A 27,260-nucleotide genomic window follows, 5' to 3' on the forward strand; every position below is an offset into this window, starting at 1 on the left:
TAAAATTTTGAATGGTCTATGACCCCCTATTTTTTTCGACCAATTTGATTCGCTTTCTGTTACGGATAAAATAACAAAAAATACTACATTTCTTATAGAAATTTCGAAAAGACCCGAGCCACCTTATATTGTCTCATGTACATTTACTCCATATCCCTTCATATTTTCATTGGCTATACAGCAGACTAAAAAACTGTGTCGTTTTTCTCCTCTTATATTTAATGTGTTTCCCTCAGTTTTAGTTTGTTACCCCGATTTTGTTTTTTGTCCATGGATTTATGAGTTTTGAACAGCAGTATACTACTGTTGCCTTCATGTATCTACAACTAAAATTAGAAAGCTTCAGACAGTATAGCAAATTATTCTCTTCGTAACAACTGACAAATCCTTGATGCAATGTTCTCATTTCAATCTGGTTGGTTGCAGTAGAATTGCAAAGTATTAACAAACATCAAGTAGATATTTCAGATTTGAAAATCACTTTCAATTACTGAAACATATTACCTATAAAAACTCCTGAGATCGTTTACATTGAAAGTAAAAGTATCTTAATTTTTGAAATGATGAAAACTGTATACATATAATAATCAAAATAGAATATAAAATAACTGTTTTGAGGGGGAAAAAAACACAAACTATAAATCATTTCCCATGTTTCTACGAAGAGTTGTTGAAAGAACTTGGTACCTTGTTTACATTTCTAAAAATAACCTGGTTTGAGAAACCCCAAAAGATAGGTCACGCATAAATAAATTCATAATAAAACATTCATTGTTATAAATTTTTGTCATCTTCTTCTTATATAAAAATTAATAAAAAATGTATTTATCACAATTAATTTACTTAAAATCTGTAATTTTTATATACTGCAGAAAATAATAAAATAGATACTAGGCAGAAAATCATGTAACAATCTCAAACCCATATCATAATGCCGACCCATAATAATGACAACATGTCAATTATGGTTCTCCAAATAAGGAATTTCAGTATCAAAGTTTCAAAAAGGTTACCTGATTGAAATACCACAACTTGAGTATTTACTCATGTAATTGAAATTGTTTTAACAAGAGAACACAGCAGAATTTCCTTATTGACCTCATGATTAATATAGATATTGCTCCGTACAGATTGGCTGTATTTGACAAGGGATATAACAAAACATGGGAATTCTGAGAAGAAAACAAACTGATAACAGATATTCAATCTGTTCATTTGATTTATTCTTAAATACCATAGGAGCATAAGATTTTACTCTGTTTTTCTTTTTTCTTTGCCTATACAGATATTGGCATACTGAAGTCATATGTAGTTTAGGAGTTATAGCACCTTAACATTTATTTTATCCATTAGAGGGGACAAAACTACATTTAAATTGTCTTTGTACCATTCTGACCCAAACAGTTTGCACCATCCTGAGGAAGTAGCTAGCAATTTCGGAAAGGAATTGTTTTTCATTTAACAAGAAAAACAGTGTTTTCAAGGATATAACTCTTATTAAGTGTTTGGTCAGTATTTGAAACAGAACTGGTAATATATGTATAAAACATTTAATAGATTACAACCTTTTCGAAAAGTCCTTTTTAAAGTCCTAAGCTATTATAATCTAATAATTCTCTATGCTAGCTTTGCACTTTGTGAATCTACCATGAAATGAAGTTTTGGGTCCTCAGACATTATTCCTACAACCTCCATGCCAATCAACTTAGATTACTTCCATTTATGTTTTTACATAACAGTATTATTAACTGAAGAATCTTCTACTTCATATGATATAAGCAAAGAATATGCATTTTTTATTATACACTGAACTAATTAAACATGATATAATACTTTTATTTTGAATTTGAAAATAAATTATTATCAACACACTATAACATATGTCCTTCGATCTGGTTACTCTATATTATCAGGATTTCAATCCATGAGTATTGTCCACTTGATGATCTTCTAAAACTTCAATGAAGAAAAGACTTCTGGATATTTCTCAAAGAATCCCTAGAAAATTGAAAAGCATTTAATGAAACAATGAATTAACACTCATTTTTTTTTTTACTGACTTTTAAAAATTCTTGTATAATCTTTAAGTTTGACTATCCTATCACCTAAATAATAGTATAGTGTTCAGAGCTTTAGGGGAAAAAACAAGATAAAATACCCACATAAACACATCAATATATATCTGTTTAAGAGTTTTAATCAAAACAATAGTTTCCTACATCTGATGGTCACCCTTTTAACAGTGTTATGATTGCTTAAGAAATAATTATCTCTGCACAGTTTAGGACAATGGCCACACTATAGGCAGAGCTGCCACCTCATAGAACCATTGGTTCAAATTACTGTTGATGGAAGGAAATTTGCTACTGCAAATCTGCAGATCTAACGAAAAGTTTGTGTAATTTGTGGTGCTAGCCCTGTATAACCCTTTATTAACTAACTTACTACAATATGTATAGGAATGCCCATGCTTTATAAAAGGAAAATTTCGACACCTGGTCATTATGAACGGAAAATTGCTACAGCCAGTCATTACGAAATCTCAGTCATGCATTACTAAATCACACCTGTGCATTACGAAATCACAGTCATGCATTATGAAACGGGACATCTATTAAATCAAAATGTCGTTTATTTCTTTTAATAAGTGTGACATTTTTTTAATTGCTTTTAAACTTAATATCATAAAAACAAGTTAATATGATGTTCATTGTTTTGTAACGACTTGAAACGGAAATATTTCACAGCCTTTTTCGAGTACGACTTTCGATTATTATCACTGTTTCATTTCCGTTGTTCAATCCTCAGAATGCAGACTTTAAGAATAGTTAAACTGTCTGATTTATTCTTCCCAGCTACTTTATATTTGCTAGATGAAATGAATTTTAATAGCGTAAAATTAAGTACTTGGATGATAAATCAGAAATTACATCTGACAGTCACAATGTTGACCAAAATTAAATGCAAAATTGAATGCGAAAAGACAAGTTGAATTTTAGCTATGAAATTCCTGTATCTTCTTCGCAGTAAGTTTCTGACTCTTTGTTTAATCGAAGAATTAAAACCATTTAATAAAAATGTTATAAAATGGGCTTTTTCTGTATTGGTCCTGTTGTAGTTTGTGAATAGTTGTATAATTTTGGATCCGAGACTTGAAGACTGTTCTTGAATGAAGTTGCATTAGTTGGTTAATAAAAGTATCAATATATGGACTTTTTTCATATTGGCCCTGTAATATGCCCTTGATATTAATAATGGCCTCGGACAGTTGTAATGGCCCTTGGCGTTGCCTCAGGGCCATTACAACCATCCTTGGCCATTATAAATACCTTGGGCATGTTACAAGGCCAATATGAAAAAGTCCATACATTAATACTATAATATTATCCTACTGAAATTTCTGTCATAAAAATTCACATATTCAAGACCTATATATATAGGATATTTTTTTAATTAACTAATGATGATCTGTCCAATTTAGGTTGATGACATTTTCTACCTGTCACCTGATAAGAGAGGAAGGCATGAAAGTTTTATTCAACTGTGAAATATAAAATATGAAATGTGAAATGTATTCAATACCTTGTTATTTATTTTTTTACGATTAAATACAAAATCTTCGTACTTACCTTATATAAACAAATAGCCTGAGATACACTTGAAGTACAACACATCTCTCTTATAGAGTGCATACTTAGTTGTGGGGCACCAATGTCTATTGTTGGTATTCCTAGTTTAGCTGACATGATAGGTCCAATTGTAGATCCACATGGTGAGTCATTTCTTACAACAAAATCCTGTAAAAATATAATTGTGCAATGACATAAATTTGTTTCTTTTATCAAATCATAATAACTCTGTTTCTGTTAACAAATTATAACAACTCAGATTTCAGAGAGATTAATTTATGGTTTATATTATATTTGTATGTTTATATGCTTGTATGAATATTGTTAGTGTTTCATTAGCATCTAAAGACTAGCTGATTTAGTATACTATTGCTGCTGAAGTGAATTGTAATTGTTGTGTTATATGATGTATATTGTATCAGAATGCACTTTAAATTGAATAATTCAAATCAGTTGTATGAATTACAAACATGTCTTCTCTATCTAAGCAGCCTTTGTCTTGCAATCATATTCTGCAATGTATCAAACCTTTCAATAGCTGTTACACATTTTCTGTCTATATATTATACTGTGGAAAAAAGTGTATACTGGTAACTTACTTTTATGTTAACGTGCAAATAAAAGAAACTAATTATATAAAAATGTTTGTCTTTCTCAATAAATTAACACTATTTAACCTTGTATATCACAGTTTTTCCCTTGCACTTGCACTGGGAGGTTGTCAAAGTTCCATTTTAGCATAGAAAACATATTCAAGTTTTTGGTTTTTTTTTAATTTGAAATGTCATGACTTTCAATAGTCAAGCAATCATTACTTATCAATAATTACAAATTATATTGTATTTAATTATGCTGTCAACCACTTATTCTGGCCTTGGCAAAAAGAACATACAAAAAAGTAGAACATAATAATGCATAGATGTTACCTTGTAAATCAGTAAAATGTTGAGATAATTTTGGAATCAAATGATTACTTTAGAACCCTTGTTAAATTTCTTTTGAATAATAAAAAAAAAATGCATGAATTTGAAGAAGGAAATATTTTGCCTTCTTTGTAATATTAACGCTAACCTTTGTGGCATGTTTTCCAGATTTTAGGTTTATGCAGTTTACAAGCCTTGTGAAACATTGTTTCGTTAACACTACATGATTTGTACAGAAGTTAATCTTTATAATATTTTTCATTTGCACATACCTGTAATGGACAGCCAGATTTCAATGCAATCTCTCTAAGTATAGTAGTAGTTATAGCTGTTGTAGCATACCTCTGGTTGGAATTAAATTTTAATACTATTCCCTGTAATAAAATGAAAACCATCAAAGCAAATGATTCAGCAATAACATAATGTTAATACTATTCTCTGAAACATACCTGCTAACCGTCTTGTTTTGATAAGGTTTTCAGTGCAAACATTGAAGTTCCAGAAATCTTCCGCTTGTCGATCCAAACACACCCAGGAGTATAGAAACTCCCCCTTTAAAATATTTTTACCTGGAATGACCAGTGTTTGTAATTCTCTGGCTCTTTCTATAATTTTTAATAGAAATCAATAAACAATCGGCGACCATTTAAAAACTTTGGGCAGTAGTTTTTGTGTTCAATATATAAGTTATCTAAATTCAGTTCTGCTATGCCAACTCAAGCAAGATAGAGGTTTTTGTCTGGACCAAGTGGCAGTGTAAAGAAGAAGAAATAGATAACTGCAAAATGATTTACAATGTTTGAAGGCAGGCTTAGTGTGAAACAATCAAATCAAATTATGAACATGAAAAGTTACCCATTTGCAGAAATGAAAAGTTCATGTTTTGATACTCCCAAGGTGAAGGAAGTACAATATTTTGCTTCGTGCATATACAAAGTAAGAGGTGAACAACTACAAGAAGTATGGGACTACTCTGCCAAGTTTCATTATATCTAAATGCAGGAGATTTGTGATCGTCAGAAAACCAGGCTTATAGATGAATATAAAGACAAGTAATGTTAATATACATGAAAATAAGGATACAGTTAATACAGAAATTATTGTCTGTATTTATTATTACCATTGATGATAAAATGACCAAAAGAGAGATTATTTATTGCGATTTAAGACACAGCTTCATATATACATGTGCATCAGATATCAGAATGCATGTTCTTTTTATTGTGATACTCACCCAGTTGAAAATATTCACATCAGTACATTATAATGATAAGGTTGTATACCAACCTTGTGAAGAGCTGCTTGGTGATTAGTTTCGTGTTTGTCTCTGTAAAAATAGAAGTGAATTACAACAGAGCTTCACAATAGGCCAAAATCATAACCAGATTTCTCAATGACAGACTAAGGACACAATAAAGTTGAAACTTTTTGTCAAGTATCAGGTACATATCATGAATAAAAACAGTTTGGGTATAACAAAAAGTTTTGCTGTGTAAAACTTTTTTTTACTATTTATAAGGAGATCTGATTAATACTACACTTGTGTGCTAAACATTTCTACTTTCATCTCTGATGAATTACCCTTTATCAACTCATCACAGACCTTTCAGCTCAGTCTATATCAACATGCTGAGAAAATAAAAATATTCAGGCTTTGGTCAGAATTGAAATTATGGATTTTGTTGAAAATTTTATTAACAAAAAAACAGCTGATAACAACAAATCAGTTCTTAAATTTCTGTGTTATGCAATGTGCAGATCTGAGATTTGTATAGAATTATTTGGTTCAAACAAACAGTATTTTGATATGAACAAGAATGAGTCTATAGTACACAGATGCCCTACTCAGACTATAATTTTTGATGTTCTGTGAACTGTGAACTTTTGGTCAAAACTCTAATTTCAACCGAAAGGGGGGCTTCAACTAGCCCCTTAACATAAATGTGTTCTAGTAAACTTACGAGTAATTAGGGTGAACAGCATGAGCCTGATCGGCACTAATCATATAGGACTTAGGAATGGCTTCTTCAAAAGCTGTCTGACTGCCACCACTGCTCAGACGACGTAATACAAGTTCCTGTAAAGTTGATGCTGCACCTTGGGCACTCTGGGATCCAACCTGTTAAAAAAAATGACTTACTCATAATTATTTATTGAGCAAGAATGCATATTTAAATATAACAACTATTTGTTTCAGTTTATAATGTTTATGATATAGCAGAATTAGTCTCTGGCAAAAGGTTTTAACATAGCGCTATCAAATATGAATACTCTTGCAAGGGTATTAAAAATTACATATGTGCCAGTTATGAAACTTACGATATAAATTATAATTTAGTTTTTCTTTTTCACATCTAGCATTAATAATAATTCAAGATAAGAATTGCAAAGAAAAGCCTCTATTTAGTCAATTATACATACCTCTTCATTATCAAACAAACATATCAGTCTGATGTTAGGATCTGACTTTAAACTACCATCAGTTTCTATCAATGCCTAGAATGAACAAATAATATCTTAAATTTGACTGTTAGGAATAAATGACAATGTTTGTAAAAAGACTTCACCAATTATGTCATACTATAATTGAATAATTGATGTCTCCTGCCCATATCCTCATGAATTACAACTTTCCTGAGAATTGTTCATTTCTATCAAACTTTATAGGGTTTTTGTTATTCACTCTGTGATTAAGACCTTCAAAAACTGATGATAGGAAGAACAACAATCAGAGAAAGTTGCATCAGAAGTCATAAACCACAAGAGCTTAAAAAATTAAAGAACCTTAGTGAGCACGCTCACATACCCCACGTCCCCACATTGTCATTGTAGAAATTAAATAAGTGTTAGAAAAAAAATTGTAAAAGAAAAAATATTGAATAATAATTTCCTGCCAATATGCACATATATATAGTATATATATTATCTACAACATTTCATGAAATTATGTTGTGTGGTTTCAGAGGAGTTGTGATGACAAACTGTTGCAGTAGTACATTAAAGTAAGTAAGTTCAAAGAGGCGTAACTCCTAGAAAAAAAATTGAACCGCAATTTCCTGTCGATATGCACAACTTCATAGTATGTTCTTATTATCTGAAAAGGTTTCGTTAAATTCTGTTGTGTGGTTTGAGAGGAGTTGCGATGACAAGAAACAGGACTGACGGGCAGACTGACGGATGGACTGACGGACGGACGGGTCAAAAACATTATACCCTCCGCAACTCGTTGTGTGGGGTACAATAATGAACTAATACTGGATGTAATTTTAACTATAGGAGTACAATGCCAGTTTCATTATTAATCAAACTGGGATAAATGAAATATTGTAAACATGTGCTTTCAATTAAATTTTTAGTCCAATATGATAAAATTAAAAGCAGCATCTAGTCGGGCCTTTTCTTAATCTCCTCAAACATAAGCAACAGTTTATGTGGATTAAACGACTAATTTACCAGGTTATAATTAATATAATGCTAAACAAATGTGTTTTGCCAATAACTGACATGCTTTTCTAATTCACAAACCTCTACTGCTGTGTAGGCATTAAGAAGATTGTCAAGTCTTGGAGCAAATATAAATTCATCCAATGCACCACCTATAGCCTGCAAAGTGGAAAGTACATTATAAAGAATTAAAAAAACAATGGCAAAAAGAAACTAAAACATAAGTATCAATTGCTTTTAATAAATAAAATTAAAAATCATTCAATAAAAATAACATGCAATTTTAGAAAGTAAATTTCATGAGCCCTTCCACAAGTGTAAGCAATATTATTTGCTTAGAGTAAAAATAAGTCAAAAATAGCAATTCAAATCTCAATGAAATGACTGAAACCATTTTCGAAAAAGAAACCTAAATCTCAATCTACCATTTAGGTCATGAACTTGCAGATAAGGTCATTTCTGGCAAGTGTGTCTGTTTCAAGATCATTGATGTGTTTTGTTTGCCAGTTAGTACTTTTGTCATCCATAAAATCGTATTTAATACACCCATAGGTTGACATTAGGTGGAAACACCAAATAGCTTGTTTAACAAATGTTTGATCTGACAATTAGTTTATTAATAAGTGTTCTAAAGACTTCTGATAGGAACTGGAGGACTGATTTCCGACATTTACTCTTAACAAAAATTAACAATGTGAAACAAGACTAGTTTTATTATTATTCATCCTCCAGTAATTTTCTCATTTAAAATTAGTAAAATTTGTGTATAAATGATATACTATACTGTATATTGTCTATTATGTAAATCCAATAACCTGTTTTTGCTTGCTGAATAAATTATTATCATAATTCCAAATAACTCTCTAAATGTTGGTCCACAGACCACCAAGATTAGTTAATGTCTTCCTTTTCCAGCACTTTTATTAAGATATTGTTTATAGCATCACAGTAATGTTTATTTACTGTTTTTGTAAACAGTGATAGAGAAATTAGCCTTCCTGTATGATCACACACACACAATTAAAATAACCCTTTCCTGTACTTACAGCTGGTTGAGTATCTGCTACACAAAGTTCAAAGTCCATCATCTGGTCAGGGGAAATTTTCAGTTCATCACATATAAGCTTTACTAAGGCAGGCTGGTGTTTATCACACTGAAATAATAAAAAAAAAGATAAATGGGAAATAAAATTTAAAAAAAGAAAACTTTTAAAAACTAAAAAAGGGTTGTGGATTCATATGACTTGGATGCAAAAATGTTCTTCATTGATTTGAATTGCAAATTTAATGGTAAAGACACAAGTATTTGATATGCTTTGAGGAGCATCTATTTGAATGCTAGTAAATACCCATAATTAAGCAGGGTACAAACAAATTGCTATATTTTACCATCTGGAAAATCTGAATTTGTTCTTGAAATATGAACATAAGGTGAAGGGAAATCAACATTCTACAAAAATTTTAAGGCTGAAGCTATCAGGAGCTATATTCGATTAATAATATTGCTAAAAACTGAGTTTTAATACCTAAAAATTTGCAATTTTTTTGGTAAATGTGTCTACACACCCTATAATTATTTACCTGTTTTTCCTGCCCTTCAGGTTTCTTGTCATCTTCCTGTTTGTTACCTTGTAACTCTAACTGTACAGTTGTAGCCAGTACTGGACATCTACAAATATTAGAAATAACAAGATGTCACAACACAATAAAAATTTACAAAAAAAAGATATATTGACTCAATTAAGGTAAAGTAGTGTCTTTATTAGAGTATAATGTAGCATTGGGTTACAGATTCATTGGCATGTACTCAACATATCTTTGCATTCAATATAGGTAGAACAATTACTAACAAAACAAAAGGTACAAAGTCTAAAATGACCAAGATTAAGTAATATTGTTTGATTTTGAAAATCTACATAAATGATAATGATACTAATATTTTTGATATGGTAGTAAGGATATATACTGATTTCTGCAAATAAGAATACCTAAACAAATCAGTCCCCTCCAGCTAAAATAAAAATAAAAAAAAATCTTTAATGTTTACACAAAGTGGGATATACATTTTCAATATGCATATAAAACATGTTTATGGCTATTTTTTGCATTTTTCCTTTGATCTTTTTTGTGAGATGGAAAATTATCGCTAGAAACTAAGGAGGCACATGACACAGCTAATAAAATTGACTTTAAATTTACATTGTCATCATAGGTAAAATAGCGATAAACAGATTATCATTGGTCATCTCAACTCGATTGCTTTTCTCACTATCACTGTACCGGCTCAAGCGAGAAAACAAATCTCGTTGAGATGATCAACAATAATCTTTAACTATGGCCTTTTATAGCCAACAATACGGTATGGGTTTTTCTCATTGTTGAAGGCTGTATGGTGGCCTAAAATTGCTTTCTACCTCTTTATTCTACCTCTGTAGGGTAGTTGTCTCACTGGCAATAATACCATATCACCTCATATTTATATTACAGGAAAACATTTGCTCAACACATTACAGATTTAAACTTTAGATTTTGTGCTGATGACCAAAATTCATTCTAAAATAAGACTTTAAAAATAATAAACTAAACATACACTTGTGACTCTTTGTTTGGTCCAAACTTTTCATTATGGTCTCTCATCAAATGAATAGCTATATGTGGTACTCTAAGTATAGGTTTCTGTATATGAACCAAATGATGCTCTATACTCCCATTGTTCTGAAGAGAGAAAAAATATTTGTAGAATAAAACAAACTGAAATAGATTGACCTTTTAAAGTAATGTAGATAGATTATCAAATTCAATTATTTTTTTAACAAATTGAAAATACTTGGTGCAAATTTGAATTTTTTAAAATGAATCGAAAATATTTGGTACAAGTTTGTATTTTCAAGCTTATATTTAAACAGATCAATACCTTACTTTTAATAGAATAGAATCACTTGATGAAAAGTTCTGTTAACCAAATATGAGGATAAAGAATCAGACTACAAGTTTTGATACATACAAAAAAAATTAAACAGATAATTACACTCACTTATTAACTCATGATCAAAATGCTTATCATAGGTTAAAATAAAGAAACTCTGTCCATACCTTAACTAGAACTCTACCTCCAACAGTCAGGTCTCTGTCAAACCATGTATGCCAAATACCACCTCCATAACATTCCACACCGACCATAGCATAACCAGATTTGTTGGTCTTAGATTTAGGTTTTACCTATCATTCAAAAAAGACACCAACACTATATGTTAAAGATTATACTTTCAAATATCTGAAGATGTAATCATAATGGCATAAGTTCTGCATACCTTGTTTAAAGGTAAGAATAATGTTAAAGTAAAAACTACACAATTGTTTAATTCATACATAAACCAGATGCTCTGCAGGGCGTAGCTTTATACAAAGCAGAGGTTGAACCCTGAACGGTTGGGGCAAGTATGGACACAGCATTCAAGCTGGATTCAGCTCTAAATTTGGATTGTGATTAAATAGTTGACACAGCATAGGTTTCTGACACAGAATGAATGTGTTCTAATGAACTTAAAATTTTTGTTTTCTCTAATAGAGCAATTCACTATGCTGTTGAATATTAATCCTCTCCAAAAAACGTTTGAAGAAATTTTCTTTTTATTTATGAAATTTCAAATGAGAAAAATTGAACCCAATTTTTTTAATCACATCCCCCTTTCCCTTATTCCAAAACTAATCTCAATTAAAATTTCTAATGGAGTTTGCAACAATAACTACTCATTTAAATACATCATAAAATATTAAGATGTAAAAAAAACTGCTTGTTATCGCTGAATGGTAAAGATTATTTTAATTTATCAGTTGGTAGTAAAAATTGAATATACATTGTATATTGTATATAACAAAGATTTAAGTTGATTCTGGACAAAGAAAGATAACTCCAATTAAAAAAAAATCTTGCTATTTCACAATATTGTGCAATTAGATATTTCTTGCCATTGCGCAATACTGTGCAATTGAAAAGACTTGCTATTGCACAATACTTAATATAATAATTTTAGATCCTGATTTGGACCAACTTAAAAACTGGGCCCATAATCAAAAATCTAAGTACATGTTTGGATTCAGCATATCAAAGAACCCAACCGATTCATTTTTTGTCAAAATCAAACTAAGTTTAAGTTTGGACCCTTTGGACCTTAATGTAGACAAATTTGAAAACAGGACCAAAAGTTAAGAATCTACATACACAGTTAGATTCAGCATATCAAAGAACCCCAATTATTCAATTTTTGATGAAATCAAACAAAGTTTAATTTTGGACCCTTTGGGCCCCTTATTCTGTTGGGACCTAAACTCCCAAAATCAATACCAACCTTCCTTTTGTGGTCATAAACATTGTGTTTAAATTTCATTGATTTCTATTTACTTAAACTAAAGTTATTGTGCGAAAACCAAGAATAATGCTTATTTAGGCCCTTTTTTGGCCCCTTATTCCTAAACTGTTGAAACCAAAACTCCAAAAATCAATCCCAACCTTTCTTTTGTGGTCATAAACCTTGTGTCAAAATTTCATAGATTTCTATTAACTTTTACTAAAGTAAGAGTGAGAAAACTAAAAGAATTCGGGCAACGACGACGACCCGGACGACGCCGCCACCGACGACGCCAACAACGCCAACGTGATAGCAATATCCAACGAAATTTTTTTCAAATTTTGCGGTCGTATAAAAAGAGTGGACTTTACAACCTTAGAACTGTTTATCTGTACTGTATGTGAAATTACTTTTCTACATCTACATTATACTTCTTAACTACAATATGTCGAAGATTAGAAGAAGGCACATACTACAATGTACTAGGGGGGGAATTTTAAATCTGAACATATTTACAAAAATTAAAATTTGATTTATAGTGCGAAAACCAAGAAAATGCTTATTTGGGCCCTTTTTGGCCCCTAATTCCTAAAACGTTGGGACCTAAACTCCCAAAATCAATACCAACCTTCCTTTTGTGGTCATAAACCATGTGTTAAAATTTCATAGATTTCTATTCACTTTTACTAAAGTTAGAGTGCGAAAACTAAAAGTTTTCGGGCGACGACAACGACGACGACGACGACGACGACGCCAACGTGATAGCAATATACGACGACGGTCGTATAAAAAAAGCATAAAGAGAGAAGAACTTTGTATATGTTAAATGAGTCATGCCAATCATGTCAACTTCATATACATGTACAAAAATGTACCACACATAATTTTATCACAAAACATGTGAAAATGTGAGCTACTGCTCACTCATGATATCCCTGTCCAAATCTGCCAGTAAACAGAAATATTTTGAGTGATTTATCAGAAAACGTATCACACGGTATAAATGATTCAAATAAACACTGAAACCAAATTTCAGAAATCCTTGTAATGAAGTTCCTGAGAAAAATGTGCAGAAAATGTTCAACTTTAATGTCATGTCATGTGTAAAATAATGTGCGAGTGTTCGGTAAAGAGGGAGTTGTTGAGTAATGAATCTGAAGTTCTAAGAAAATTATAAAAATGTTTTAAAAAATAATCTTGAAAACTGAATTGTGTTTTTTTTTTGTCCTGTGACTTTCAGCTGTTACTTTTAGTCCTGTTTTTTCCTGTCTTACACAGAGAGAATTACAACACACTCATCATAAAATGAAGTTTAAGTAAAGCAGACATTGTTTAAAAGAAATAACACACTCAACTCACTATCACACACAAAATGTGTGCAGCAAAACTAAAAGTTCTAAACATAAATGTATGATAAACTAGTTGTAACATTTATCTGTACAAGTTCTATTACTACATTAAAATCTAATTTATACAAATTTCCATTAGGCAAGGACTATCTGTATGAGCCCCAACAATACTAAACCCATTTCCTGGTTTACATTTAAATCTAATTTATACAAACCTTTAGACAAAGACTATCTGTATGAGCCCCAACAATACTAAACCCATTTCCTGGTTTACATTTAAATCTAATTTATACAAACCTTTAGACAAGGACTATCTGTATGAGCCCCAACAATACTAAACCCATTTCCTGGTTTACATTTAAATCTAATTTATACAAACCTTCAGACAAGGACTATCTGTATGCGCCCCAACAATACTAAACCCATTTCCTGGTTTACATTAAAATCTAATTTATACAAACCTTTAGACAAGGACTATCTGTATGAGCCCCAACAATACTAAACCCATTTCCTGGTTTGAAATTTCCTCCAACAGCAAAGGCAATTATGGTGGATTGATTTCTGGTCAGGAAATACTGAAAATTAAATCATGTTAAAAAGTTTTGCTTTATTGAAATTTACAAATAAAATGTCATACTGTAATTGTATTGACATGGAAATTTGGTATGGACTGCTACTCTGTGATATTTTCTGTTTAATTTATTAATTGTATAGACACCTGTCTACTGTTGAGTATAAATAAGAAGATGTGGTACAACTGCCAATCATGAATGGATCATGAGTGAGACAACTCATACCAATATAATTTCTTAAAGAAAAGCGATTTGGATCAAAATAGGTACAAAACAAGAATGTGTCCATAATAAACGGATGCCCCACTTGCACTTTCATTTTCTATGTTCAGTAAACCTTGAAATTAGGGTCAAAACTCTCATTTGGCATTAAAATTAGAAAGATCATATCATGGGTAACATTTGCATTAAGTTTCAATCTGAATAGACTTCAACTTTATCAAAAACTACCTTGAACAAAAACTTCAACCTAAAGTGGGACAGACTGACAGACAAACAGATGAATGAACGAACAAACAACAAATTAACAAACGAACAGATGCACAGAATGGAAATCATATGGGGCATAAAAAATGTATAAAATTTGTTATATTTTAGTAATGTTCAATTTATGTTGCCTGGCACTTTTTCTTAACTTGGCAAATACCAGAATAATTTTAATATGGTTAATATTTCTCCAGTGTTTCAGAAAGTTTTTACAAACAACTGTGTTTGTTATACTATAAAATAGTTTTGTTTGTTATAAACTTTATCTAGAACTGTGTATGCTATAATTACCCATGGTGTTTGTTATACTATAAAAAAAAGTGTTGTCAACGGTTGGTTAACCAGTCAAACCACCAATTTTGAATACCAAAAACCGGACTTTTTTCAATTTTGATAGATTTGATATAGATTTGTATTGAAATCAATATATAGTTATGTTTTATTTAAAAAATGTCGTTGTGGTAATTAATTTGTATAATAAATTCAGATTGCTATTGTTAATCAGCTCGGGGCAGGATCTTAAAGAAACATAATTAGTATACATATTTTTAACAGTAACTTTAAATCAGTAATGCGATTTAATTTTACTAATACAAATGTAGCTTCATTATTTCGTTTTTGTTCTAAAATTGTGTAAACCTACATCTAAATGTGAAACCTCCGTGGTGCAAGGCTTATAGTTTTCTCATTGGCAATCATACCACATCTTCTTTTTTATATTTAGTCCCACTTTAAACGAAACGCTTACTCAAAAGTTGTGAAATGCAAGCCATTGAGAATGTACTCAATGTATATGTGATCGTACGAGTAACATGTTTAAAGAAACAAGCAAACAAAGTAAAGAAACATGTCGTACGGTGACATATAGCTGTTCATTTATGTGTCACTTTGGTCTCTTGTGGAGAATTGTTTCATCGGCAATCATACCACATCTTCTTTTAATAATTAATCATTTCAAATTGAAACACTCCACATTATTTTCGGAGACAACAAGAGCAAAGGAAAGAATAATCGGTTACAGACATACTAAATTCTACATGTACGAGATCAAGAAGGTTTTTTTATTTTTCAATCTGAAGTTGGTACAATTGCTATAGTTGATACGGTGTATTCGATTATCAAAAGTCAAACTTCGCCCGAAATCCTCACAGACAAGCCTTATAATGCCAAAGGACAAACTTCAATTCCATAAGCATAAATTTGTGACTTGGATGAAAGGTTGTCAATTTGACACTAATACCATATCTTATCTATATCTACTATTGATAAGGTTTTCAAACACCAACTTAAACTACCTATTAATCTGTTAATGCAAATGATTATCTGAGTAACCGGTTAGGAAAAACTGTACAAGTTGACAACACTACTATAACATAATGTTGGTTTTGGTATATACCTTATGTAGAGGTTGTATTGTCCATGGTGTTTGTTATACTATAAAGTAATGTTGGTTTTGGTATATACCTTATGTAGAGGTCGTATTACCCATGGTGTTTGTTATACTATAAAGTAATGTTGGTTTTGGTATATACCTTATGTAGAGGTTGTATTGCCCATGGTGTTCGTTATACTATAAAGTAATGTTGGTTTTGGTATATACCTTATGTAGAGGTTGTATTGCCCATGGTGTTTGTTATACTATTAAGTAATGTTGGTTTTGGTATATACCTTATGTAGAGGTTGTATTGTCCATGGTGTTTGTTATACTATAAAGTAATGTTGGTTTTGGTATATACCTTATGTAGAGGTTGTATTGTCCATGGTGTTTGTTATACTATAAAGTAATGTTGGTTTTGATAGATACCTTATGTAGAGGTTGTATTGCCCATGGTATTCGTTATACTATAAAGTAATGTTGGGTTTTGGTATATACCTTATGTAGAGGTTGTATTGCCCATGGTGTTTGTTATACTATTAAGTAATGTTGGTTTTGGTATATACCTTATGTAGAGGTTGTATTGTCCATGGTGTTTGTTATACTATAAAGTAATGTTGGTTTTGGTATATACCTTATGTAGAGGTTGTATTGCCCATGGTGTTTGTTATACTATTAAGTAATGTTGGTTTTGGTATATACCTTATGTAGAGGTTGTATTGCCCATGGTGTTTGTTATACTATAAAGTAATGTTGGTTTTGTTTTATACCTTATGTAGAGGTTGTATTGCCCATGGTATTCGTTATACTATAAAGTAATGTTGGGTTTTGGTATATACCTTATGTAGAGGTTGTATTGCCCATGGTATTCGTTATACTATAAAGTAATGTTGGGTTTTGGTATATACCTTATGTAGAGGTTGTATTGCCCAGGGTGTTTGTTATACTATTAAGTAATGTTGGTTTTGGTATATACCTTATGTAGAGGTTGTATTGCCCATGGTGTTTGTTATACTATAAAGTAATGTTGGTTTTGGTTTATACCTTATGTAGAGGTTGTATTGCCCATGGTGTTTGTTATACTATAAAGTAATGTTGGTTTTGGTATATACCTTATGTAGAGGTTGTATTGTCCATGGTGTTTGTTATACTATAAAGTAATGTTGGTTTTGGTATATACCTTATGTAGAGGTTGTATTGTCCATGGTGTTTGTTATACTATAAAGTAATGTTGGTTTTGGTATATACCTTATGTAGAGGTTGTATTGTCCATGGTGTTTGTTATACTATAAAGTAATGTTGGTTTTGGTATATACCTTATGTAGAGGTTGTATTGTCCATGGTGTTTGTTATACTATAAAGTAATGTTGGTTTTGGTATATACCTTATGTAGAGGTTGTATTCCCCATGGTGTTTGTTATACTATAAAGTAATGTTGGTTTTGGTATATACCTTATGTAGAGGTTGTATTGTCCATGGTGTTTGTTATACTATAAAGTAATGTTGGTTTTGGTATATACCTTATGTAGAGGTTGTATTGTCCATGGTGTTTGTTATACTATAAAGTAATGTTGGTTTTGGTATATACCTTATGTAGAGGTTGTATTCCCCATGGTGTTTGTTATACTATAAAGTAATGTTGGTTTTGGTTTATACCTTATGTAGAGGTTGTATTCCCCATGGTGTTTGTTATACTATAAAGTAATGTTGGTTTTGGTATATACCTTATGTAGAGGTTGTATTGCCCATGGTGTTTGTTATACTATAAAGTAATGTTGGTTTTGGTTTATACCTTATGTAGAGGTTGTATTGTCCATGGTGTTTGTTATACTATAAAGTAATGTTGGTTTTGGTATATACCTTATGTAGAGGTTGTATTGCCCATGGTGTTTGTTATACTATAAAGTAATGTTGGTTTTGGTATATACCTTATGTAGAGGTTGTATTGTCCATGGTGTTTGTTATACTATAAAGTAATGTTGGTTTTGGTATATACCTTATGTAGAGGTTGTATTGCCCATGGTGTTTGTTATATTATAAAGTAATGTTGGTTTTGGTATATACCTTATGTAGAGGTTGTATTGTCCATGGTGTTTGTTATACTATAAAGTAATGTTGGTTTTGGTATATACCTTATGTAGAGGTTGTATTGTCCATGGTGTTTGTTATACTATAAAGTAATGTTGGTTTTGGTATATACCTTATGTAGAGGTTGTATTGCCCATGGTGTTTGTTATATTATAAAGTAATGTTGGTTTTGGTATATACCTTATGTAGAGGTTGTATTGCCCATGGTGTTTGTTATACTATAAAGTAATGTTGGTTTTAGTATATACCTTATGTAGAGGTTGTATTGTCCATGGTGTTTGTTATACTATAAAGTAATGTTGGTTTTGGTATATACCTTATGTAGAGGTTGTATTGCCCATGGTGTTTGTTATACTATAAAGTAATGTTGGTTTTGTTTTATACCTTATGTAGAGGTTGTATTGTCCATGGTGTTTGTTATACTATAAAGTAATGTTGGTTTTGGTATATACCTTATGTAGAGGTTGTATTGTCCATGGTGTTTGTTATACTATAAAGTAATGTTGGTTTTGGTATATACCTTATGTAGAGGTTGTATTCCCCATGGTGTTTGTTATACTATTAAGTAATGTTGGTTTTGGTATATACCTTATGTAGAGGTTGTATTGTCCATGGTGTTTGTAATATTATAAAGTAATGTTGGTTTTGGTATATACCTTATGTAGAGGTTGTATTGTCCAGGGTGTTTGTTATACTATAAAGTAATGTTGGTTTTGGTATATACCTTATGTAGAGGTTGTATTGCCCATGGTGTTTGTTATACTATAAAGTAATGTTGGTTTTGGTTTATACCTTATGTAGAGGTTGTATTGTCCATGGTGTTTGTTATACTATAAAGTAATGTTGGTTTTGGTATATACCTTATGTAGAGGTTGTATTGCCCATGGTGTTTGTTATACTATAAAGTAATGTTGGTTTTGGTATATACCTTATGTAGAGGTTGTATTGTCCATGGTGTTTGTTATACTATAAAGTAATGTTGGTTTTGGTATATACCTTATGTAGAGGTTGTATTGCCCATGGTGTTTGTTATACTATAAAGTAATGTTGGTTTTTGTATATACCTTATATAGAGGTTGTATTGTCCATGGTGTTTGTTATACTATAAAGTAATGTTGGTTTTGGTATATACCTTATGTAGAGTTTGTATTGTCCATGGTGTTTGTTATACTATAACGTAATGTTGGTTTTGGTATATACCTTATGTAGAGGTTGTATTGTCCATGGTGTTTGTAATATTATAAAGTAATGTTGGTTATGGTATATACCTTATGTAGAGGTTGTATTGCCCATGGCTCTGTTTCTCTCAGTTCCTTGTAACCAGCAGCTACCAAAAGTTTCTTCGTCTCATCAACAACTATTAAAAGATGAGTGACATTATTTATCGAATTCTCAAATGTATTCATGGTACAAATTCAGGACATGCACAGCAAAAAAAAACACAAAAAGTAAAAGAACTGCATTTTTATTGCTGATATTCACCTCAATGTCACAATCCATTATTAAGATTCATATATTTTCTTATATTTGATGATTTAATAAATTCAGAGTTACAAATTTATATCTTCATTTTTAACCGCGGCAAAAATCACAAGAGATTAGGAACAGTGTCCACATACCCAAATATAGATTTTCCAAGGCATTTTCAACGTCAATGATGAAGGTATGTAACGTAAAGTTAATTCCTGTTTCTTCTTTTTTCTTCTTGTTTTCATTGTATGTTTTCTCCTTTTCTTGTTTTTGATGTATTTGTTTTTAGTAAACTTTATTGAAAATTTCGACTAGTAATTTCCCACCAGGGCTGATAACCCATATCAGGTGCATCTCGTGCACAAAACCCATAATAGTGCCTCTCATGCAAGTTACTTCCGGTATTTCCTGTATTGGTTGTTTACTTTTCCATTGTGACGTTAGGCATTTTTTATGACGACGTCAAAATTTACGGGAACGTTTGTGGCGATAGTTTAGTACTTGCTATTGACAAAAAGGTAATTATGAATCATTTTATGGTACAACAAACATGCAGTAATAATGATCATAAAACGCTTCAAAATTTTCAATGCTTCAAAATGCCTCATTAAGAAATGTTACCATACATATATATGGAGGTAGTGATGCTGTTATTTGACAAGTATAGTATATTTGATTCATAATTTAACTTCTTTATAAAGTTTTTGACTGTTTTAGTTATTGCATTTGTTTATTCGCCTTACAAAAAAATATTGTTGGAAGTATATAATAAAGCGATTAATACATGGCCTTTTCCATATCAGCCTGGGTATCATCCCTCGACCCTTATCAGCATCTCAACTCCGTCTCCGGATGATACCCAGGCTGATATGTAAAAGGCCATGTATTAATCTCTATGTATCAACCTCATCAAAAGTCAATAATTGTATAATGTTAACCAGACACCTTGATATGCTAGAACAACTCACCATGAAATGGTGATGGACACTTGTTAACAAAGGAAATAAACTGTTTGGCTGCTCCCAATACCTTGTCAGTGGCTGCCTGATGATTAAAGAAGTAGAAAAAATAATTGTAATTAATGACTAGTAAAGATTTCATTAGTTCAACATGTATATTTATTGACAGATTTTCATAAACTTAAGCTTAATTTTTAATAGAAGTATTTCATCATGTCATGTTCATTGGTGTAAAGATTAGAACAGGACAATTTGTATTCTTCTGTTTTTGCATCTTAGTTGTACATGTTGTAATGGTTTAAGTAGTTGCATGACATATGATATGTACATGCTTCCTATTGTCTAGAATTTGAATATCAGTATACATGCATGACAAGTAAACACAGTTTCTAACAAAATAAAATTGTAATTGAAAAAAAAAATAATCTATTAAATATTTTAATGCAAGTATGCCACATTGTCATTTCTAGATTGATTGATTTTAGGTTACATGAATCTGGTGACATTGAAAAGACAATGGTATGGAAAAGCCCAATGTGTCGATTATAGTCTGTTGAGAGATTTCATTTGCTTTCAGCAGTTTATTCCTCTATTAAACTAGTTGATTTGACTTGTGCTGTTTAATTTCAATTGCTGAATAGTGGGACAAGAGTGAAAAGAAAACCTGTAAGTCAACCATAAAACATTTATGGCCAACTATTTAGAGTTGAATCAGCAAAATGTTTGGTAGCAAAAATACACCATTTATAATCTTAACAGCATATATATACGGCAACGCACATATACCAGGTGTTGAGGAAAACCAACAACACAAAGATTTTCTTGCAGAGAAAAATCTTCTAGTGCTAAGCAAGATCAAAGAACTCTGCTATAAAATCCTTGTCTGAACCTAGATGGAGTTATCATATCCGAGTAGATGAACTCTTTGAGAGATTTAATTATTAATTTAAGTGGTTTTTTTTAAATTGCACTTTAAAAATTGTTTGATTGCACCAAGCATAAGTTTGATAATACATCAGATAGTTGACTGAACTGTTTAAGAAAAAAGAGAACCAGATGCTCCGTAGGGCGCAGCTTTATACGACCCCAGAGGTTGAACCCTGAACAGTTGGGGCAAGTATGGACACAACACTCAAGCTGGATTCAGCTCTAAATTTGGATTGTGATTAAAAAGTTGACACAGCATAGGTTTCTGACACAGAATGAATGTGGTCTAATGAACTTAAAATGTTTGTTTTGCCTTGGAGCAATTCACTATGCTGTTGAATATTAATCCTCTCAAAAAAATGTTTGAAGAAATTTTCTTTTTATTTATGAAATTTCAAATGAGAAAAATTGAACCCCCCCCCCCCCCCCCCCCCCTCAAATTTTTTTTTCACATCCCCTTTCCTTTATTCCAAAACCGATCTCAATTCAAATTTCTAATGGAGTTTGCAACAGTAATTACTCATTTAAATACACCATAAAATATTAAAATGTAAAAAAAGTGCTTCTTATCACTGAATGGTAAAGATTGTTTTAATTTATCATTTGGTAGTAAAAGTGAATATACATTGTTTATTGTATAAAACAATGATTTAAGTTGATTCAACTCCTATTCTGGACAAAGAAAGAAAACTCAAATTGAAATTTCTTGCTAAATTAGATATTTCTTGCTATTGCGCAATACTGTGCAATTGAAAATACTTGCTATTGCACAATACTGTGCAATTGCAGATTTCTTGCTATTGCGCAATACTGTGCAATTGAAAATTTCTTGCTATTGCACAATACTGTGCAATTGAAGATTTAGTGTTATTGCTGAGTACTGTGCAATTGAAAATTGCTTGCTGTTGCACAATACTTAATATAATAATTTTGGATCCTGATTTTGACCAACTTGAAAACTGGGCCAATAATCAAAAATCTAAGTACATGTTCGGATTCAGCATATCAAAGAACCCCAAGAATTCAATTTTTGTTAAAAAGAACCCAATTTATTCAATTTTTGATGAAATCAAACAATGTTTAATTTTGGACCCTGATTTGGACCAACATGAAAACTGGGCCAATAATCTAAAATCTAAGTACATTTTCAGATTCTGCTTATCAAAGAACAACAAGGATCTAATTTTAGTCAAAATCAAACTAAGTTTAATTTTGGACCCTTTGGACCTTCATGTAGACCAATTTGAAAATGGGACCAAAAATTAAGAATCTACATACACAGTTAGATTCAGCATATCAAAGAACCCCAAATATTCAATTTTTGATGAAATCAAACAAAGTTTAATTTTTGACCCTTTGGGCCCCATATTCCTAAACTGTTGGGACCAAAACTCCCAAAATCAATACCAACCTTTCTTTTATGGTCATAAAACTTGTGTTTAAATTTCATAGATTTATATTTACTTATACTAAAGTAATGGTGCGAAAACCATGAAAAATGCTTATTTGGGTCCCTTTTTGGTCCCTAATTCCTAAACTGTTGGAACCTTAACTCCAAAAATCAATGCCAACCTTTCTTTTGGGGTCATAAACCTTGTGTTTAAATTTCATTGATTTATATTTACTTGAACTAAAGTTATTGTGCAACCAGATGCTCCGCAGGGCGTAGCTTTATACGACCGCAGAGGTTGAACCCTGAACGGTTGGGGCAAGTATGGACACAACATTCAAGCTGGATTCAGCTCTAAATTTGGATTGTGATTAAATAGTTGACACAGCATAGGTTTCTGACACAGAATGAATGTATTCAAATGAACTTAAAATTTTTGTTTTCTCTTAGAGCAATTCACTATGCTGTTGAATATTAATCCTCTCCAAAAAATGTTTGAAGAAATTTTCTTTTTATTTATGAAATTTCAAATGAGAAAAATTGAACCCAATTTTTTAATCACATCCCCCTTTCCCTTATTCCAAAACTAATTTCAATTAAAATATTCTAATGGAGTTTGCAACAATTACTACTTATTTAAATACATCATAAAATATTAAGATGTAAAAAAACTGCTTGTTATCACTGAATGGTAAAGATTATTTAAATTTATCAGTTGGTATTAAAAGTGAATATACATTGTATATTGTATATAACAAAGATTTAAGTTTATTCTGGACAAAGAAAGATAACTCCAATTAAAAAAAATCCTTGCTGATATTTCTTGCTTACTATACTGGACAAAGAAAGATAACTCTTAATTAAAAAAAAATTGCTATTTCACAATATTGTGAAATTAGATATTTCTTGCCATTGCACAATGCTGTGCAATTGAAAAGACTTGCTATTGCACAATACTTAATATAATAATTTTAGATCCTGATTTAGACCAACTTGAAAACTGGGCCCATAATCAAAAATCTAAGTACATGTTTAGATTCAGCATATCAAAGAGGCCCAAGAATTTAATTTTTGTTAAAATCAAACTTAGTTTAATTTTGGACCCTTTGCACTTTAATTTAGACCAATTTTAAAACTGGACCAAAAATTAAGAATCTACATACACAGTTAGATTTGGCATATCAAAGAACCCCAATTATTCAATTTTTAATGAAATCAAACAATGTTTAATTTTGGACCTCGATTTGGGCCAACTTGAAAACTGGGCCAATAATCAAAAATCTAAGTACATTTTTGGATTCAGCATATCAAAGAACCCCAAGGTTTCAATTTTTGTTAAAATCAAACTAAGTTTAATTTTGGACCCTTTGGACCTTAATGTAGACCAATTTGAAAACGGGACCAAAAATTAAGAATCTACATACACAGTTAGATTCGGCATATTAAAGAACCCCAATTATTCAATTTTCATGAAATCAAACAAAGTTTAATTTTGGACCCTTTGGGCCCCTTTTTCCTTAACTGTTGGGACCAAAACTCCCAAAATCACTACCAACCTTCCTTTTATAGTCATAAACCTTGTGTTTAAATTTCATAGATTTCTATTTATTTATACTAACGCTATGGTGCGAAAACCAAGAAAAATGCTTATTTGGGTCCCTTTTTGGCCCCTATTTCCTAAACTGTTGGGACCAAAACTCCCAAAATCAATACCAACCTTCCTTTTGTGGTCATAAACATTGTGTTTAAATTTCATTGATTTCTATTTACTTTAACTAAAGTTATTGTGCGAAAAAACAAGAATAATGCTTATTTGGGCCCTTTTTTGGCCCCTAATTCCTAAACTATTGAAACCAAAACTCCCAAAATCAATCCCAACCTTTCTTTTGTGGTCATGAACCTTGTGTCAAAATTTCATAGATTTCTATTAACTTAAACTAAAGTTATAGTGCGAAAACCAAGAAAATGCTTATTTGGGCCCTTTTTGGCCCCTAATTCCTAAAATGTTGGGACCAAAACTCCCAAAATCAATACCAGCCTTCCTTTTATGGTCATAAACCTTGTGTTAAAATTTCATAGATTTCTATTCACTTTTACTAAAGTTAGAGTGCGAAAACTAAAAGTATTCGGACGACGACGACGACGACGACGACGCCAACGTGATAGCAATAAACGACGAAATTTTTTTCAAAATTTGCGGTCGTATAAAAACCAAAAATAATGCTTATTTGGGCCCTTTTTTGGCCCCTTATTCCTAAACTATTGGAACCAAAACTCCCAAAAATCAATCCCTACCTTTCTTTTGTGGTCATAAAACTTGTGTCACAATTTCATAGATTTCTATTCACTTAAACTAAAGTTTTACAAAATCAATGCTGCTGAAGTATCCCATGAGATGACGTATTAGGTCAGGTGATGTCAGTGCGTATTTAGGTCAATGAAAGAGACGGATTGTTTTTGTAAGTGAAAGGGATATAAGTGTGATTACGATTGTTGGAGACTTTATGGATTAATATAACTTGTTGAAGAACTAATTTCGAATATATATCAAACGTTGGCATTGCATTTATTGCTAAAATTAGATGGTAACACTTTCATAAACTCTCAGAGTTTTTCAGCTTCTGTTCGACCCGTGTGGTCAACATGGCGTCCAATTCGGACAGTGACAATAATGGGTTTGCTCAGCACGGCTCAGCCGGTATAACCCGAAAATCTAGTTCATCTGAGCTCAGCTCGTCTAAAGAACAAATAGTTATGATTGAAACTGACACTGGGAACTTTTTAGTGCCAGGAATGATTGAAAACGTTCTCGTTGACGAAGAGGGCGGAGTTTATAATGATAGACATATGATTCAACATAGCTCAAGTGCAAAGAGCGTGAAATCTCGCATCTCGCGAGACGTAAACATGGAGAACACTTCTCGTTCATCACGAGATGAAAACAATGATACTTCCGGTCAACCGGACCTCTATCAAATGATGATACAAACACAAATTATGATGCAAGAAACTATGAAAAACAGAGAAGTAGTTGATAACACTGATCATAGTGAATCAGGAGATGAATCCGAACATGAAGATGTTGGCATGGCGTTAGGAAAATTATGTGATGATGCAGACAAGGTGCAGCCAGATGCATGTACTACGGACATGCCGGTAGATGATGAGGACGATTTCATGCAATCTCTCGGAGATTTCTTGTCATCGGAAGACAAACTAGGGCCGAAAGTTTCAAATTCCTTGGCAGGTATTGTCAACACTGGTATGAAACAGAAAGTTTCAGAGGACAAAATTAAGTCAATGCTTAAAAAGTATTTGAGGCCAGAAAACTGTGAGGCATTGACACCAGTACATGTCAATTTGCCAATATGGAAAACCTTAAATAGGCAGACAAAAAATGTAGATATTATGATACAGAAAAATCAGGGCATCTTATGCAAAGGAATGGTCCCACAACTAACATTGATGGATAAGCTCCTTAATGCAAGTAAGGCAAACAAAGGCATCGAGCCAACTGAAGTTGGAGAGTTACTAAGTCTGGTAAAGGATTCATTTGTGTTTAGTCAAATGGCGTATTCTGATTTAAATGTTAAACGCAGACAATTAATTAAAACCAATTTGAGGCCGTGTTATAGATCACTCTGCCCCGATAATGCACCAATATCTGATAAACTATTCGGTGATAGTCTTGTTGACAAAGTCAAAGAAGTTGATATAGCCAATAGAATGGGTAGAAAACTAGGGAAGGTGAAGTCCTTCCTACCAGCAACCTCAACAGATAATAAGGATCATAGAATAAACACTGGTTTCACAGCTAACAGGTTCTCTGCTCCCTATACAATACCAGAGAATCGGTTCAGATTCAAATCGCAGAATAACAGCTTCAGACCATCTTTCTCTCATGGTAATGATCATTTTTTAGGGAAAAGACCAGTCATGAGGAACAACTTCAAGAAGAAAGACAGACATTAAATCCTGTTGACATGGAATGTGAATCTTTTGAACATGTAAGTTCACAAACTGATTTAAAGTTACATGTATGTGCATTTATGAACACTCCTGACAATTTTATTGCAGGGAAAATACGTAATTTTTTGGGGTGCTGGAAATTGCTTACACAAGATAATTGGATTCTTAGTTTGGTTAAAGGTTACAAAATTGAATTTGACACTGTACCGCAACAAACCAAGTTACCTGGAACAATTAAATTTAATGAATCAGAACAGTCTATAATTAATGGAGAAATTAAAAAATTTGTACTAAAAAATGTTGTTCAAAAAGTCAATATCCAGGACATAA

The 27,260-nt window shown here is 31.6% G+C and overlaps 1 protein-coding gene across 1 annotated transcript in view; it reads right to left on the reverse strand.

Moving 5' to 3' along the window:
- Window positions 1–1,820: 1,820 nt before the first annotated feature.
- The window catches only part of LOC134707164 (aspartyl aminopeptidase-like), a 31,438-nt gene continuing 5,998 nt past the window's right edge, over window positions 1,821–27,260 (reverse strand). The window contains exons 2-15 of the mRNA XM_063566713.1: window positions 20,654–20,729; window positions 19,484–19,572; window positions 14,156–14,269; window positions 11,090–11,215; window positions 10,587–10,711; window positions 9,578–9,665; window positions 9,043–9,150; window positions 8,078–8,155; window positions 6,974–7,048; window positions 6,514–6,671; window positions 5,840–5,879; window positions 4,825–4,926; window positions 3,630–3,797; window positions 1,821–1,998 (exon numbers count right to left, since the gene is read on the reverse strand). Of these exons, the coding sequence (XP_063422783.1) occupies window positions 1,951–1,998; window positions 3,630–3,797; window positions 4,825–4,926; window positions 5,840–5,879; window positions 6,514–6,671; window positions 6,974–7,048; window positions 8,078–8,155; window positions 9,043–9,150; window positions 9,578–9,665; window positions 10,587–10,711; window positions 11,090–11,215; window positions 14,156–14,269; window positions 19,484–19,572; window positions 20,654–20,729 (1,395 nt within the window). The 3' untranslated portion in view covers window positions 1,821–1,950. The remainder of the gene's footprint in view (window positions 1,999–3,629; window positions 3,798–4,824; window positions 4,927–5,839; window positions 5,880–6,513; window positions 6,672–6,973; window positions 7,049–8,077; window positions 8,156–9,042; window positions 9,151–9,577; window positions 9,666–10,586; window positions 10,712–11,089; window positions 11,216–14,155; window positions 14,270–19,483; window positions 19,573–20,653; window positions 20,730–27,260) is intronic.

Source organism: Mytilus trossulus, chromosome 2 (assembly GCF_036588685.1).
Source record: "Mytilus trossulus isolate FHL-02 chromosome 2, PNRI_Mtr1.1.1.hap1, whole genome shotgun sequence".
Lineage (NCBI taxonomy): Eukaryota > Metazoa > Mollusca > Bivalvia > Mytilida > Mytilidae > Mytilus > Mytilus trossulus.